The 17,089-nt window shown below is 31.7% G+C and overlaps 1 protein-coding gene across 1 annotated transcript in view; it reads right to left on the bottom strand.

Annotated features, from left to right (window-relative positions):
* LOC107848492 overlaps positions 1–4,685 on the bottom strand; it is a 44,520-nt gene extending 39,835 nt beyond the window's left edge. Inside the window, exons 1-3 of the mRNA XM_016693271.2 lie at positions 4,233–4,685; positions 3,458–3,537; positions 2,769–2,854 (exon numbers count right to left, since the gene is read on the bottom strand). Coding sequence (XP_016548757.1) covers positions 2,769–2,854; positions 3,458–3,537; positions 4,233–4,553 — 487 coding nt within the window. The 5' untranslated portion in view covers positions 4,554–4,685. The remainder of the gene's footprint in view (positions 1–2,768; positions 2,855–3,457; positions 3,538–4,232) is intronic.
* Positions 4,686–17,089: the final 12,404 nt, after the last annotated feature.

Raw genomic sequence — 17,089 nt, 5'->3', positions numbered from 1 at the left:
GACCATGTCATGTTTTACTTTCAATGCTATCGAGCCCAGAGGGAATTTAATACTCGAAATCTAGTTGTTTACCTAGAATTACAGTAGCTTCAGAATAGTCTCAGTGATGTCACATAAATTAGTGCTCAGTCAGTTACAGAACTCAGTGTATTCAGCTAGTTAACAGAACTCAATGAACTCAGTCTAGTTTAATTAGTTAGCATGATCAGTAACAGGTCAATTAAGCCTCGTACAGTCTAGAAATCAGTTCAGTGTCTATTCAGTTGGGAGTAGGAATTAGCACCGAGCGAACTCAGGGATGGGGGCATTCCTGTCAGTGAAGGGTTTACCCTTAGTAGCAATTCCTATGTTACAAAACTACATAGCCAGCGTAGGTTGGGATATCTTCCTGCCAAATAAGGGTTGACATATCTCGTACGAGTTTTCCTGCCAGTGAGGGTTGACAAAATATCTTCCTGCCAGATAAGGATAACTCACAACCATTGTTAGTATCCCTTGGCAAGGTGCTAACACCCTTCCAACTGGGTTACAGGTTTGACCCTAATTCAGTTTATAATCGGGGTATGTCAGTTAGGTGAACACTCCCACAGGTACAGTTTTAGTTTCAGATTCAGTATAGAACTTAGTTCATTTCTACAGAATTAGGGTTGTCAGACACAGTCACCCAGCTCAATATAGAACTCAGTCAATTCTACAGGATCAGGACTTTCAGAAACAGTCACTCAGTATCAGTAATTCAGTTATCAGTAATCTCAAATATCAGTTACTCAGTTATTAGAACTCAGTACTCAGTTTTAGTAAAAGCTCAAATACAATATATATATATATATATATGTATATGCATAGTATTACGTACTCAGTATTTTACAATAGTTCCAGTTATTCATGTACTCTTATTCATTTACTTCATACCATTCAGTCAATTATTGTTTATGCATATAAACCCTTGTATTCAGCCTCACCTCATCTAGCATACTAGTACATTCCATGTACTGACTCATACTTTCTCTTTGCGCTATGATGTCTCATATCATAGGTTCGGAAACTCAGGGTCCCGACCGCGCTTAGACAGATTCAGATAGCAGTAGCAAATTCAGTAGTGAGTCCTCATCTATATAGGATATGCTTTTATTTTAGTATTTCAATAGTCGGAGTTAGTTGGGGGCTTATCCCATCAATTTAATATTCAGACAGTTAGAGGCTTTCAGACTAGATTATTTCAGATAGTTGTTTAGTTTTCAGTATTTATTTATCAATATTTAGTATTTGTTATTCAAATTATGAACTTTATGGCATTTCAGCCTAACTTCCGTATTATTCTAGTAATATTATTCAGTGCTCACAGTAAATACCAGTTATGGGTTAGCTTGTGGTCCTTCGGGGTCATAAGCACCATGTGGCATTCGGGGTGCAGACTCGGGGCGTTACAAAGGGTACTAGCATACTATTACTGATCTTCCTTAAGTAGGGATCTACTGATAAGATATTTGACTTCTTTATAAGGGGTCCACTGTTACTGGATATTTCTTGAAGTAGAATGGCACATTGATCACATGATTCATTTTAGAAACCTACCAAAGGATAAAACTTGATATAATAGTATTTATTGGCTATTATGAAATTGTTAAATTGATTTTTTATATGATGGTTATTACTTTTTGAAAGAGCATTATTTCATGATATTTTTTAATTTTTCTACTAACCTGTTTTATGACTTGTCCCCATTAAAATAGTTGTGGTTAAGCGTTATTACTCACTGAGCTAGCGCTTCACTCCTCGCAATATTTTTTTTAAATAACGCATGTGATGGTGAGGATTTCGTTAACTAGAGCATACGAGTTGGCATATTTCTGATGAGCGCCACACTTGTTCATGTGGGTAAAGACTTATTTATTTCTTACAATTTTTTTGAAACTCTTAGAGTTGTTCCTTAGTCATTTTCTTATTCGAGTCATGAGTATTCTTTCGTTATTATGGACTTATGGAGTGTTTGACTTCTTCTCATATTTTGGATATGTATTTTGTATTGTTATTTTGTTGTGAATGAGTTGATGATTATATTGGTGAATTTTAGGTGTTGCTTGGTTGGATATGCTGTTGAATTATGAGACTGAAAATTTTTTGATAGACCCAAAATAGGGAAACCTCTACCTGATTTTCTGCAGAATATTGATGATGCTTGCTTTGGAGTTCTAGTTTCCTTAATACCGATCATGGTCCTAATTTGAGTCGTGACATTAAGATCTTCCAATGACTACTTTTCAGCCTTCTATATATAATGACTTGGAAGATCAAGGAAGAGACACACAACTTGTCTTAACCTTCTCTTGATTTTTTGCTCTACTTTTATTAAATATTGTATTCTTCATAAGTCTTTTGTGTATCAATAAAAGAGGGAGAAAAACATGGTGACGTACCGTATCAAAAGAAAGAAAAGAATAGAGAGTGTAAGTATAAGCTAAAAAAGTTATCTCAAATGTTATATTACTTTATTCGTCAAAATGAGCTAGTAGAATCCCTTGCAATTTAAGGGGACTGATGTAACACCTATTCTGAATTCCAATCATATAAAATATTTGGTGTCAAATTTATCTTGAAACATTTTTACTGTAGTAATTGCTTTGCTTTCTCAATATTATTCTTGCAATGGACTGACTAATATAGTAATCGATGAGAAATTGAAAAATAGTAATTCACCCCTCTTACTAATAACTAAGGAACAAAGAGTGCCATTTTCCAAACGATAATTAAAGTGTGAAAAATCATACCACGTGGTCCGTATGAAGATGATTTGTCTCTGTATTTTCTACATAGACCATTGAGAAACTCAATTTCCGATCTTGCCCATCTAGAACTGAAAGAAAAAAATTGTGAACAGATATAGCAATGGAGAAAAAAAACCAAAAATAACATGTAATTATATACGCATATAAATAATAATATTTCACTATAATTATTAAGTTTTCTTTGAAATCAATATCTCAAAAGGTTATTTAACATTGAGGAATTGTGTACATTTTAGTTGGGTCGGGTCAAGGTCGGTTCTAAAGGGTAAAAAAGTGAGTGAGATAATCTTTTAAAGCTACGTGATATTTTAGGAATTAAGAAATAAGTTTTTATAATTTAATCTATTAACAAATAGGGTAAGTATGCGTCATTGTAGTTATTAGATAACAAGGATGTATAGCATCATTTGTTAGAAGGTGGGGGTATATGCATAACTTTTTAACAATGAATATATCTGCTTTAAATCGCAAGTTAAATATATTTCCCCATTTTTCCTTAAAAGAATATTGACATGACAAAATAAATATTTTTTATGTCATGTAAATATTTTTTATGTCAGGTAAATATGACAAAATAGAGTTACGGGAACAATCTTATGATGAAAGACTATTTTCACATGGCCACGATAGTTGTTTAGAAAAAAAAAATATAGAATTAGAGATATATATACCCATTATCAGGAATATTTACAATTAGCAGAACCTTCTTTTCGTATTCATCACCAAGATGGATATATTTTCCTTCTTTCTCCTGTAAAATATAGCAAACAATTGGCACATTACTAATTGGGAAAAAGAATTAATTATAAGTATAATAATGAAATAATTAATTATTTTGGCACAAATGTGTGTGTATATATATATTAACATAAGATTTTTAAAGGTTAACAAATGTATTAAAATAAAATTTAAATCCCTCGGTCTCAATTTATATGGATTTTTATATTTATTGATTGATATTTTAAAAGTATTTTTTCATCATATTGACATGAGAAGCCATCCAACTTATATTACTTTTTATATTATTTTTAAATATCTAAATTTGAATGTAAAAATATTAAATTGATCTAATTTGATTTAACTATCTATTTGTCAAATTCACTGTCGCCAGATAATGAAAGTAGTAGTATCTAATTATTTAAGAATATACAAAAGAAGAACAAATGAGAAAGAAACATAAACTTATTGCTTAAGTAAGGTAGTTGCTTCATTTTCGTTTTTGGGCATAACACTTTACTTTAATCGCATATTGTAAATTCTAATATTAATAATAATATATCCAGTAAAATTTCATGAGTGAGGTATGCAAAAGATAGAGTATAAACAAATTTTACCACTACCTCGTGAAGATTGATTATTTCCAAAAGATCCTCAGCTCAAATGCGGTAATATCTAAGAATATTTTCAAAATCATTAACATAAAATGAAAGGAATTCAAGTTCTTACCTTGGGACTCCGAAAGATTGCTCCGAAATGATATATGTTTAGTTTACCACAAGCTTTAATAATATTCAAAGATGGAGATAACGTTGAAGCAAGTCTTGGAAATTTTGGTAATGGAAAAGAGAAATTCACATCACCCTTGGTAAATGAAGATTTGAATGAATCAATATGAGAACTACTATTGTAGGATAAATGTACATGAGAACTTTTTGCCTTAGAGGATGAAGGAATATAACAAGAAGAATTAGGGTAATTTGAATTTGTTCTTAGTTTGACAAATGATTGAACACTCAAAAGTGGTGGTGCAAAAATCATAGAGGCCATATTTTTTTTTTGTTTTTGGTTGGGGAGTGGGGGTGGATGGGGAGGGGAAGGGTTTTTTCTCTGTCTATAGTTATATTGATTTGAATAATGACTACTTTATATATTAAAACATAAAATGCATGAAAAGGTAGGGTAGGGTGTAAACCTTCATGAACATGCTGGTATTTATTCCGTTGAATGATAATAATACTCGATCAAATAGTGTCTTAGCAAACATATGCTATGCATGTAGTGATGTGGTATTCTAAGAAAAAAAATATTACTCCGTCCGTCATAAAATATTATTTTGTTCGTCTCATTTTATGTGGTATACTTTGATCCTGCACAAAGTTTAAAAAATAAGGAAAGACTCGGTGATGTTTACCAAATTATCCTTAATTAAAGAATGTCCTACTACTATTTTTAACTAAGTGGGATCGTATAATCAATAAGGGTACAAGTGTAATTATATCTTTAACTAGTTACCAAATAAGAAAATGTAATATTTTTTTTGAGACAGACTAAAAAGAAAATGACGACATACAAAATGGGATGGAGAGAGTAATGGTATTAGCATCGATTCCAGGAAAAATTTTACAGTCGAATAGTTGAGATATAAATGAGTTGGTTTAGTAAATTCTCTGCTTCGTTGTAACAAAAGGTTATTTGAATTTCTGTTTTCCCTACTCGGATTGTAATTGCTGCTGCTGCATTATTTAACTTTTTGAGACCGTTTATGCATGCATTAATAAATTAAGCTAAGGTTTTCTCTTGTAAAAAATAGTTGAGAGACGCATAAATTGGCTTGGATATTGTCGTTATTAAAAAAGTACAAAAGAATGTGCATATATAATGCTCAAGTCTTGATGAATAGAATTATGAATTATCTAATACCATTATATAGGTAAAATATAAGCGATAATTGCTTAAACAGTTAAGATACACACAAATTAATCTGAAAACCGTCGTTACAAAGAAAAAGTAAAAAAAATAACATGAATATGTGGGTTACAAGTAATTCTCATTGATTATGAGTTGGCTTTCTTTATTCTTGACTTGACATAAACAAGAATCTGTGATGTATGGGACCATTAGGAGCAATGTGTTTCTTGTGATCTAACATGGCAGTAGTTTTCAACGGAAAGCCCCTTTAAAAGTCTAATCTACAATATTGTAAAAGTTTAGTAAAAAAGTACTTAAATAGTAGTAGTTGTTAAGCAAAATTAAGTAATGTCTTTGGACACGACCTTGTTTTATACTAAGTTTGGCTTTCTAAGAATCAACTTCACTAATTTCTAAAGCTAAAATTACATTAATTAATTTGATATTTCAAAATTAAAATTTAGATATTCAAACAGTATACGATAAATTGCTATAACGAAAACTTACACTTTAAAACGTTCGTCAAAATTTATATTATTTAACTTTTCAAAAAGACATTATGACAACTAAAAAGAACGAAGGAAATATCAATCTACTAGTAGAAGTCGCCTGAAGCGTGAAAAGAAGATTCAACAAAAAAAGAAAAACTTTTTTAAATTTCATAAAAATAAATATGTAAAACTTATTATTTCGTTTTAATTTGTTTCTTAATATTTGTATTAAACATACTTAATATTTCTTATGCACAATCTTTTCTTTTTCTTTTTCTTTAAACACAAAAAAAAAAAAAAAAAAAAAGAACAAAAGTGGCGTACCAAGTGTGGGGTTATAAAAATATTCTTCTTTTAGAAAAGACATACCTTCGTCTTTAAATAATAAATCGATGCTATTATGCCTTACTTGTGAGTGGCTTTCACATTCAATGTGAAAAATGAACGCTCAAAATCAGTAGAGAGGACCACTTGCGGAGAAACGTTTTTAGAGTTTATTTATTGTCAACTTATAATGAATTTTTCATTAGAGCCTAATTGCATGTTTGATAAAATTTCTAAAATATTAGGAAGTGTTTATTCTTTATGTTTTTTTAAAAAATTTTAGAAAGTAAAATTGTTTTGGTCAATCAATGTTATAGGTAAAACATACATTAAGTAAACTCCCTCGAGAGCCGCACAAATTTGTCTTTCAAGTTAGGTCATATTGAATTTCAAAAGTTGCATATTATGTGACCTTGAGTTAAAGCTTAGCTCTTTACTTTTATCTCTGATTCCGATGTGGGTTCACCTATGGTGTTATGGGCATTCATCTTTGAAAGTTTGTCAGCCTAGAAGTTCGGCAGTAGCTCAGTTGCGGGATTTACTGACCAACTTCGAGGCTGGTGGGACAATTTCCTAGACGACGATAAACGCGAGGCTATTTTTAATTCCACCAATGATAAACCTGGAAAAGATAATCTAGGTCGACCACTTCAGGCAGGACGATCAGATGCTGTCTATACCCTTATGCTTACCATTATTGAATACTTTGGAGGAAGATTTACCAATCAGTATAAAAATATTAGAACTCTTCTTAATGGTTTAAAATGCAAACACTTAGAAGAATTCAGATGGTATAAAGACACCTTTCTTAGCAGGGTTATGGATTTACCCGAAAGTAAGTATGACCATTGGAAAGCTAAATTCATTGATGGCCTTCCACCTTTATTTGCTGAAAGAGTTAGAAAATCACTTAGAGGATCTTATGGCGAAGTCCAGTATTCAAAAAAAACTTATGGTCAGCTTATTGTAGCTTGTACTCAAGAAGGCTTAGCCCTTTGCAACGAGTTAAAATTAGCCTGACAAATTAAGCTCGATAAACTCAGAGAAAAATCCCAATTAGGAGACTTTTGTGAACAATTTGGTATGGATAAACCCTTATCACGAAAAACCCAAAGATTTTCCAAGCCTAATAAATCCTATAGAAATAAACATTCTAGGCATAGAACCAAAGAAGAACGTGAAACTAGAAAATCCTTTCGTAAGTCTACCAGATTCACGAAAAATAGATCAAAAAGAGAGTTAGCCAAAATTAAGTGCTATAAGTGCAACCAGTATGGTCATATAGCTCCAAACTGTAAATTACAAAAACTCAAGTCCTTAGGACTTTCTGAAGAAGTTCATGACCAAGTTTATAATTTATTATATACCTCTGATTCCGAATCTGATTCTACATCTGAAAATGATTTTGAATTACCTAATTCTGATAGTGAACTCAATCAGGTTGATAAATGTAATGATTATGATAATGATATTTGTAATTGTGATGAAATGATGTATAAACTTCAAGCGCAATTCGAAGATCTTGATTTAAATTTTCAAACTCTTACTGCTGATAATGTCCTTGAATTACTGAAAGAAGTTACTGATGAAAAACTTTGTGAAAAAATCATTAATTTTGCTACTCAAAAAACTTCTGTTAATACTAGTATTTCTAAAGAAAACTCTTATGATAATTATCACATGTTATATTCCTTAGCCGAAGTTAATCGATGTCTTACGTTGAGTCAAACTTCAGGTAGAGCTACTACCTTTAATGATTTAAAAATCGAAGTTGAACAATTAAAAAAGGAAATTGTCTCCTTAAAACAAAATCATATGATCTCCGATCATAGAATTTTGAAAATTGAAGAAAAGATTATTGACATCCCTGAAACTTCTATTACTTCAAAAGGAAAAGAAAAGAATTTGGAATACTCTGAAAATTCTGAAATTGATAAACTTAGTCCAACAGAAGATTTAAAAAGGGATTATTTCTTGGGGATGATGCAAATAGTTACTGCTCATAAATGGTATATAAATTGCACTATTCTAATAAATAAGGAATTTTCTATCACTAATATTGCTATGATTGATAGTGGGGCTGATGTTAGTTGTATTCAAGAAGGACTAATTCCAACCAGATATTTTGAAAAAAAAACTCACATAATCAAGTCTGCATCTGGTCATACTCTTGATATCAACTATAAATTACCAAATACTCATATATGTCGAGATAGAGTCTGCATTCCACACTTCTTCTTTTTAGTAAAAAATCAGTTATATCCTCCTATTATCTTAGGAACACCTTTCATAAATGCTATTTATCCTTATACACATATTGATGTAAATGGTTTTAAAGCTACTTATATGAATAAACAAATCTCTTATCCTTTTGTTACTAATCCTGTAACAAGGGATATAAATGCCCTTATCAGTATGAAACAAAAACAAATTAATTTTTTACAATTAGAACTAATGAGTATTAATATTTTTGATACTTTAAAATCAGTGAAAGTCCAAGAAAAAATAAAAATAATTTCTAATCAATTGATTCTTGATATTTGTGCTGATCATCCAAATGCTTTCTGGAACCGAAAGAAACATATTGTTTCTCTTCCTTATGAAAATGACTTCAGTGAAAAAAAAATTCCAATAAAATCTCGACCCTGTCAAATGAATACAGAGTTAGTAGAATTCTGTAAGACAGAAATTGATAGTCTTCTGGAAAAGGGTCTTATAAAACCTTCAAAATCCCCTTGGTCTTGTACTGCTTTTTATGTCAATAATGCTGCTGAAAAAGAATGAGGAGTACCTCGATTAGTTATAAATTATAAACCTCTGAATAAAGTTTTAAAATGGATTCGATATCCAATACCGAATAAAAAAGACTTACTTTTCAGATTATATGATGCTAATATATTTTTTAAATTTGATTTAAAATCTGGTTATGGTAAATTCAAATTGATAAAGAGCATACTTATAGAACTGCTTTCAATGTCCCTTTTGGACAGTATGAATGGAATGTTATGTCATTTGGTTTAAAAAATGCTCCTTCTAAATTTCAAAAAATTATGAATGACATTTTTAATCCCTATTGGACTTTATAATTGTCTATATTGATGATATTTTGGTATTCTCAAAAACCCTTGAATCTCATTTTAAACATTTGCATACGTTTAAACAAATAATTATACAAAATGGCTTGGTCATCTCCAAACCAAAGATAAGTTTATTCCAGGCAAATATTAGATTTTTGGGACATAATATTTCTCAAGGTTCTATTGAGCCTATCCAACGAGTTCTAGAATTTGCTAAACAATTCCCTGATATTATTACTGATAAAAAACAACTTCAAAGGTTCCTCGGTAGTCTTAACTATATTTTCCCTTTTTATGAAAATCTGTCTAGAGATTTAGCTCCTTTGTATGATAGATTAAAAAAGGATCACAAAACTCCTTGGACTCAAATCCACACTGATTTAGTAAAATTAATTAAGAACCGAGTTCAAACTCTTCCTTGTACATCTCTTGCAAACCCTAACTGGTTGAAAATCGTTGAAACTGATGCTTCTAATATTGGGTATGGAGGAATACTTAAACAAGTTAATCCCCATACAAAAACAGAATGTTTGACTCGATTTTATTCTGGTAAATGGACTGAAAGTTAGAAAAAATACGCCACTGTTGCCTATGAAATGTTAACTATTGTAAAATGTGTTTTAAAATTTCAAGATGATTTGTATAACCAAAAATTTATAATTAGAACTGATGCTTAATCCGTTAAATTTATGTTTAACAAAGACTTTAAACATGATGCCTTTAAATTAATATTTGCACGGTGGCAAGCTCAATTAGCCCCTTTTGATTATGAAATACAATATAAAAAGGGTAGTGAAAATTCTTTGCCTGATTTTCTATCTCGCAAATATCTAACATGAATTTTTACACATACTTCCTCCCTGAGAAAACTATAATTACTATTATCAAATGCATTTATTTAAACGAAGATATTCATTTTCTTATTTTAGAAAATCTAATTCGTAGCATAATAGAAGAAGATTTATTCCTTAACCACAACGAATTCCTTGAAAATGAAATTTATTGGTTTGATATTGACTTAAGTGATTAATGTTTACAGATATAATGAAGTTCTTTCTACACTTCTTCTCTGAAAAGTTCTTAATCACCTTTATAAAAGCAGTTCCTCAAAATATGGATCTACACATGCTCATACTTTGGAAAGTCATTGATGATCTTATCACAAAGGACACACTTTATGTAGATCTCTCTGAATATATGTCATGGTATGCTGATCAAATTCCTGATTATTAATACAGTATGGATCCTCCTTGGCAAATAGCCAAAGGAAGAGGACGGGGTGGAAAGAGTCAAAACTCTTCATATCAAGGAGGACGAACAAACCCTTCATATTTTGATCAAAGAAATTCTGCACATAGCTCTGCAAGTTCTAATTTTCCTATATTACAACGAGGAAATAGAACTTTAATTAATTCAAAAATTCCTCAAGATGAATCATCATCATCCAAAACATTGAATATTGGCTCTTCCGTACATTTTAGAAGATATTCCTGAAAATCATCCGTTATATAAACAACTGCAATCTTATCTATCAAATCAACAAAAAACTGCAGATTTTTTTGTGTCCGTAGTTCAAGAAAATTCTGAAGATAAGCCTTCATATGAAAAATTAGATGCTAGAGAACTTATATTATATATTGAAAATCAGCATATTCCTGGACAAGAAAATTCTGTAGAAGCATGGCGGATACTCAAAAATGATCTTACTGCCAACGTATATTTTACTGGCGAATCATATAAAACTCGGATTTATTATGAACACATATTACTGCAAACATTCAGTGCAACCTTTGATCACAGCCCCCTCGGAGAAACTACCCCTGGGGTACACGGATACTTCAAAATGGTAATTAAAAAACTTATTCCTATTGAAGAATGGGGTATTTTGTCAATGACTCAACGATCTATGCCAATGGGGCCAATGGGACAAAAACTTGCCAATTTTACCTACTGGGATTATATTAAAACCTTTTCTCAGGTATTTATTATAATAATTATAAGCACAAACACACTTGGTTTATAAAAATTTGTGCTAAAGTATTTGAAAAGCCTATTCCAAATTGGTTTATTCAATGGTGGACTCAACATGGACCTACAGTCAAAATATTACCTCCAAAATATTCTTCTCTGTACTATTCATGGAAAAAATTCTCCCCTTTCTTAACAGAATTATATCTTTCAGATCATATTTGTAAAATCGATACTATTGATCAGATGTATTTCTACATAGAATTCTCTATCCCTTGGATCCATCGATGGTCCGTAGAAATAGTCTATGACACTCAACGAATTCCTGCCTTATACCGAATATTCTATTGTAATTTTTGGGACAAATTGCTTTGAAAAGATACAGAAACTAAGCTCACCTATGGTCATGATCAAAGGGAGGAAATAATCAAGAAAATTGCTGAATATGAAAAGACTCCCAAAAAATCAATTTTGGTTGAAGAAAAAAGTCTTAACTATGTTTCTAGAATAATATCTGCACATGATAGGAATAAAATGCAAAATGATAGAAGAATATTTATCAGAAGTAAGAGATAAATTACTTCAAGATGTTGAGCAAAATTTAGACATCTCAATGAATAGTACCGAAGCAAATACTAAAGATATTACCGATTCCCAACCTCCGAAAATTCTAATAGAAGAAGAAGAAATTGAAAAGGCTGAAGCATTCATCAAGAAATGGAAAGGAAAGGACAAGACATGACTGTTTGATAAAACCCCTCTAATTTTTCCTTTTTGTAATAGTAAAATCAGTGTGCACAGGGACCCATCCATTACTGTGCAAGATTCCCCTTTTTATTATTTATAGACGCCTCATTCTTGTGAAGAGGCAGGAGTTCAAAAATTCTCTCCTTTTGTTTTCTAAACTCTCTCTCTCTCTCTCTCTCTCTTTGTAACATATTCAAAAATTAAATAAAGAAGAAGCTACTGTTTACTACTATTTCAGTCTGGTTCTCGGAAAATCAGGTACATATTTCTTTCTTACTTGTGTACATTCAAATAAACTTCTACCCTACCCAGCCGTAACTATGTCGGCTGAAAAGTTTCTTATATCTATGTTAAAGATCTAACTTCACTAACATGTTAACTATGAAAGCTCCAGACTCTATCAAAATATAAAAGAATCTTTCTAATTTCTTTACTTGGTTCCAAAATGGAGGTACAGTCGAGTTCAATACACTTATGTTAGCCTTGTCTCTGTATAATTAGAACTTCTAGACACATGGGTTTAACATAAGGATATTGAATCTCTTACAGGCCCCATGTTTGGGTAAAAGAGCCCATACAATCATTAAACTATTTAATAGTTTTTTCTATTTCAGTTGGTGCTTTGGTTTGGTCTTCCGACTTTGGCTTAATTCTCTATTACTATATGGTCTGGTAGGCTGAGTGGCATACCCCAGCCTAAGAGATCCTGTTATATAGTATAATATAATATAATATAATATCCTCCTTGGCAAATAGCCAAAGGAAGAGGAAGGGGTGGAAGGAGTCAAAACTCTTCATATCAAGGAGGATGAACAAACCCTTCATATTTTGATCGAAGAAATTCTGCATATAGCTCTGCAAGTTCTAATTTTCCTATATTACAACGAGGAAATAGAACTTTAATTAATTCAAAAATTCCTCAAGATGAATTATCATCATCCAAAACTCTGAATATTGGCTCTTTCGTGCATTTAGAAGATATTCCTGAATATCATCCGTTGTATAAACAACTGCAATCTTATCTATCATATCAACAAAAAACTGCAGATTCTTTTGCGTCCATAGTTCAAGAAAATTCTAAAGATAAGCCTTCATATGAAAAATTGGATGCTAGAGAACTTATATTATATATTGAAAATCAGCATATTCCTGGTCAAGAAAATTCTGAAGAAGCATGGCGAATACTTAAAAATTATCTTACTGCCAACGTATATTTTACTGGCGAATCATATAAAACCCGGACTTATTATGAACATATATTAGTGCAAACACTCAGTACAACTTTTGATCACAGCCCCCTCGGAGAAACTACCCCTGGGGTACACGGATACTTCAAAATGGTAATTAAAAAACTTATTCCTATTGAAGAATGGGGTATTTTGTCAATGACTCAACCATCTATGCCAATGGGGCCAATGGAACAAAAACTTGCCAATTTTACCTACTGGGATTATATTAAAACCTTTTCTCAGGTATTTATTATAATAATTATAAGCACAAACACACTTGGTTTATAAAAATTTGTGCTAAAGTATTTGAAAAGCCTATTCCAAATTGGTTTATTCAATGGTGGACTCAACATGGACCTACAGTCAAAATATTACCTCCAGAATATTCTTCTCTGTACTATTCATGGAAAAAATCCTCCCCTTTCTTAACAGAATTATATCTTTCAGATCATATTTGTAAAATCGATACTATTGATCAGATGTATTTCTACATAGAATTCTCTATCCCTTGGATCCATCGATGGTCCGTAGAAATAGTCTATGACACTCAACAAATTCCTGCCTTATACCGAATATTCTATTGTAATTTCTGGGACAAATTATTTCGAAAAGATCTAGAAACTAAGCTCACCTATGGTCATGATCAAAGGGAGGAAATAATCAAGAAAATTGCTGAATATGAAAAAACTCCCAAAAAGTCAATTTTGATTGAAGAAAAAAGACTTAACTATGTTTCTAGAAGTATATCTGCACATGACGGGAATAAAATACAAATGATAGAAGAATATTTATCAGAAGTAAGAGATAAATTACTTCAAACTATTGAGAAAAATTTAGACATCTCAATGAATAGCACCGAAGCAAATACTGAAGATATTACCGATTTCCAACCTCCGGAAATTCTGATAGAAGAGGAAGAAATTGAAAAAGCTGAAGTATTCATCAAGAAATGGAAAGGCAAAGACAAGATATGACTGTTTGATAAGACCCCTCTGCTTTTTTCTTTTGTAATAGTAAAATCACTGTGCACAGGGACCCATCCATTACTGTGCAAGATTCTCTTTTTTATTATTTATAGACGCCTCATTCTTGTGAAGAGGCAGGAGTTAAGAAGTTCTCTCCTTTCGTTTTCCAAAAACTCTCTCCCTCTCTCTCTCTATCCCTCTTTGTAACATATTTAAAAATTAAATAAAAGAAGAAGCTACTGTTTACTACTATTTCACTCTGGTTCCCAGCTAATCAGGTACATATCTCTTTCTTACTTGTGTATATTTAATTAAACTTCTACCCTAACCCAGCCTTGACTATGTCCGGCTGAAAGGTTTCTTATATCTATGTTGAAGATTTAACTTCGCTGACATGTTAACTATGAAAGCTCCAGACTCTATCAAAATATAACAGAATCCTTCTAATTTTTTGACTTGGTTCCAAAATGGAGGTACAGTCGAGTTCAATACACTTATGTTAACCTTGTCTCTATGGCTCCGTCTAGTAAGTTATGCCTCTCTAGCCCATTGTGCTGTTACGAAAAGGGCGAATTCTGCACAATTAGAACTTCTAAACCCATGGGTTTAACATAAGGTTATTAAATCTCTGACAGGCCCCACGTTTGGGTAAAAGAGCCCATACAGTCATTAAACTATTTAAGATTCTTTTCTATTTCGGTTGGTACTTTGGTTCGGTCTTCCGACTTTGGCTTAATCCGATATTGTTATATGGTCTGGCAAGCTGAGTGGCATGCCCTAGCCTAAGAGATCGAAAAAAATTCTTTCTGAACATATTTTCTTACCTGAGAACCAGGACTAAAATCAATAAGTTGTGTCATCATAGTTAAACAGAATTGATATCAAAATCCATCTCAGATGGGGTAGGATTTTCATTATCAAAATTTTGAACTGTATTAGTTTTAGAGTTGATTTTTATCTTTTCTACACCTTTAGGTGTAACATGCGAATCTGCAGAATTAATAGTATGTAGGGATGCCGCTCGATTCCTAGCTGGACCATAATCAGGTTCTATAGGAGAAATATGATGTATAGAAGGAAGTCTTCTTGGTAGTGAAAAAGAATTTCTATAGACTGGGGGATTATTATCAAATTATAGACAAATTCGTCCATCTAAATTTTCAATTACTTGAGTTAACTCTGAATTAGTCACATCCTCCGCCAATTGTTTTGGAGAAGTGATTGATTTTAAAATCCATATTTTGGGGAAGTCAATTTCATCCCATCGAAGTCATTCATAATTTTTTGAAATTCGGAAGGAGCATTTTTTAAATCGAATGGCATAACATTTCATTCATACTGTTCAAAAGGGACATTAAAAGCAGTTCTATAAGTATGTTCTTTATCAATTTGAATTTGTCAATAACCAGATTTTAAATCGAATTTAGAGAATATATTAGCATCATAATATAATATAATATAATATAATAATAATATAATATAATATAATATAATATAATATAATATAATATAATATAACATATTGATGCAAATGGTTTTAAGGCTACTTATAAAAATAAACAAATCTCTTATCCTTTTGTTACTAATCCTGTAACAAGAGATATAAATGCTCTTATCACTATTTACAGGATCTCTTAGGGCTGGGGTATGCCACTCAACCTGCCAGACCATGTAACAATATCGGATTACGCTAAAGTCGAAAAATCAAACCAAAGCACCAACCGAAATATGAAAAAGAATTTCAAATAGTTTAATGACTGTATGAAATCTTTTACCCAAACAAGGGGCCTGTCAAAGATTTAATATCCTTATGTTAAACCCATGTGTCTAGAAGTTCTAATTCTGCAGAATTCGCCCTTTTCGTAACAGTACAACGGGCTAAAGAGCCATAACTTACTAGACGTAGTCACAGAGACAAGGCTAACATAAGTGTATTGAACTGGACTGTACCTCCATTTCGGAACCAAGTCAAGAAACTATAGAAAGATTCTTTTATATTTCGATAGAGTCTGGAGCTTTCATAGTTAACATGCCAGCGAAGTTAGATCTTCAACATAGATATAAGAAGCCTTTTAGCCGGATATAGTCACGACTGGGTTAGGGTAGAAGTTGAATTAAATGCACACAAATAAGGAAGAAATATGTACCTTAATAGCCGGAAGCAAGGCTGAAATAGTAGTAAATAGTAGCTTCTTCTTTATACAATCTTTAAATATGTTACACAGAGAGATATAGAGAGAGGAAGAGCTTAGAGAAATAAAAGAAGAGAACTCAAGAACTCCTGCCTCCCTAGCAAGAATGAGGCGTCTATAAAAAAATAAGAAAGAGAATATTTGCACAGTAATGGATGGGTCCCTGTGCACAGTGATTTTATTATTACATAAGACTTTATTATAAAACGTAGAGGGGCCTTATGTCGAGGTCAGACAGTCATAACTTGTCTTTGCTTTTCCATTTCTTGATGAATGCTTCAACTTTTTCAATTTCTTCATTTTCTATCAGAATTTCTGGAGGTTGAGAATCTGTAATATCTTCAGTATTTGCTTTGGTACTGTTTATTGAGATGTCTGAATATTGCTCGACAGTTTGAAGTAATTTATCTCTTACTTCTGATAAATATTCTTCTATCATTTGCATTTTATTTCCATCATGTGCAGATATCTCCTAGAAACATAGTTCAGACTTTTTTCTTCAACCAAAATTGATTTCTTGGGAGTCTTTTCATATTCAACAATTTTCTTGACTATTTCCTCTCTTTGATCATGACCATAGGTGAGTTTAGTATTTGGATTTTTTTGAAGCAATTTGTCCCAAAAATTACAATAGAATACTCGATATAAAGCAAGAATTTGGTGGGTGTCATAGCCTATTTCC

Source organism: Capsicum annuum, chromosome 1, assembly GCF_002878395.1.
Source record: "Capsicum annuum cultivar UCD-10X-F1 chromosome 1, UCD10Xv1.1, whole genome shotgun sequence".
Classification (NCBI taxonomy): Eukaryota; Viridiplantae; Streptophyta; class Magnoliopsida; order Solanales; family Solanaceae; genus Capsicum; species Capsicum annuum.
This window is presented reverse-complemented; position numbering and strand designations above follow the sequence as displayed.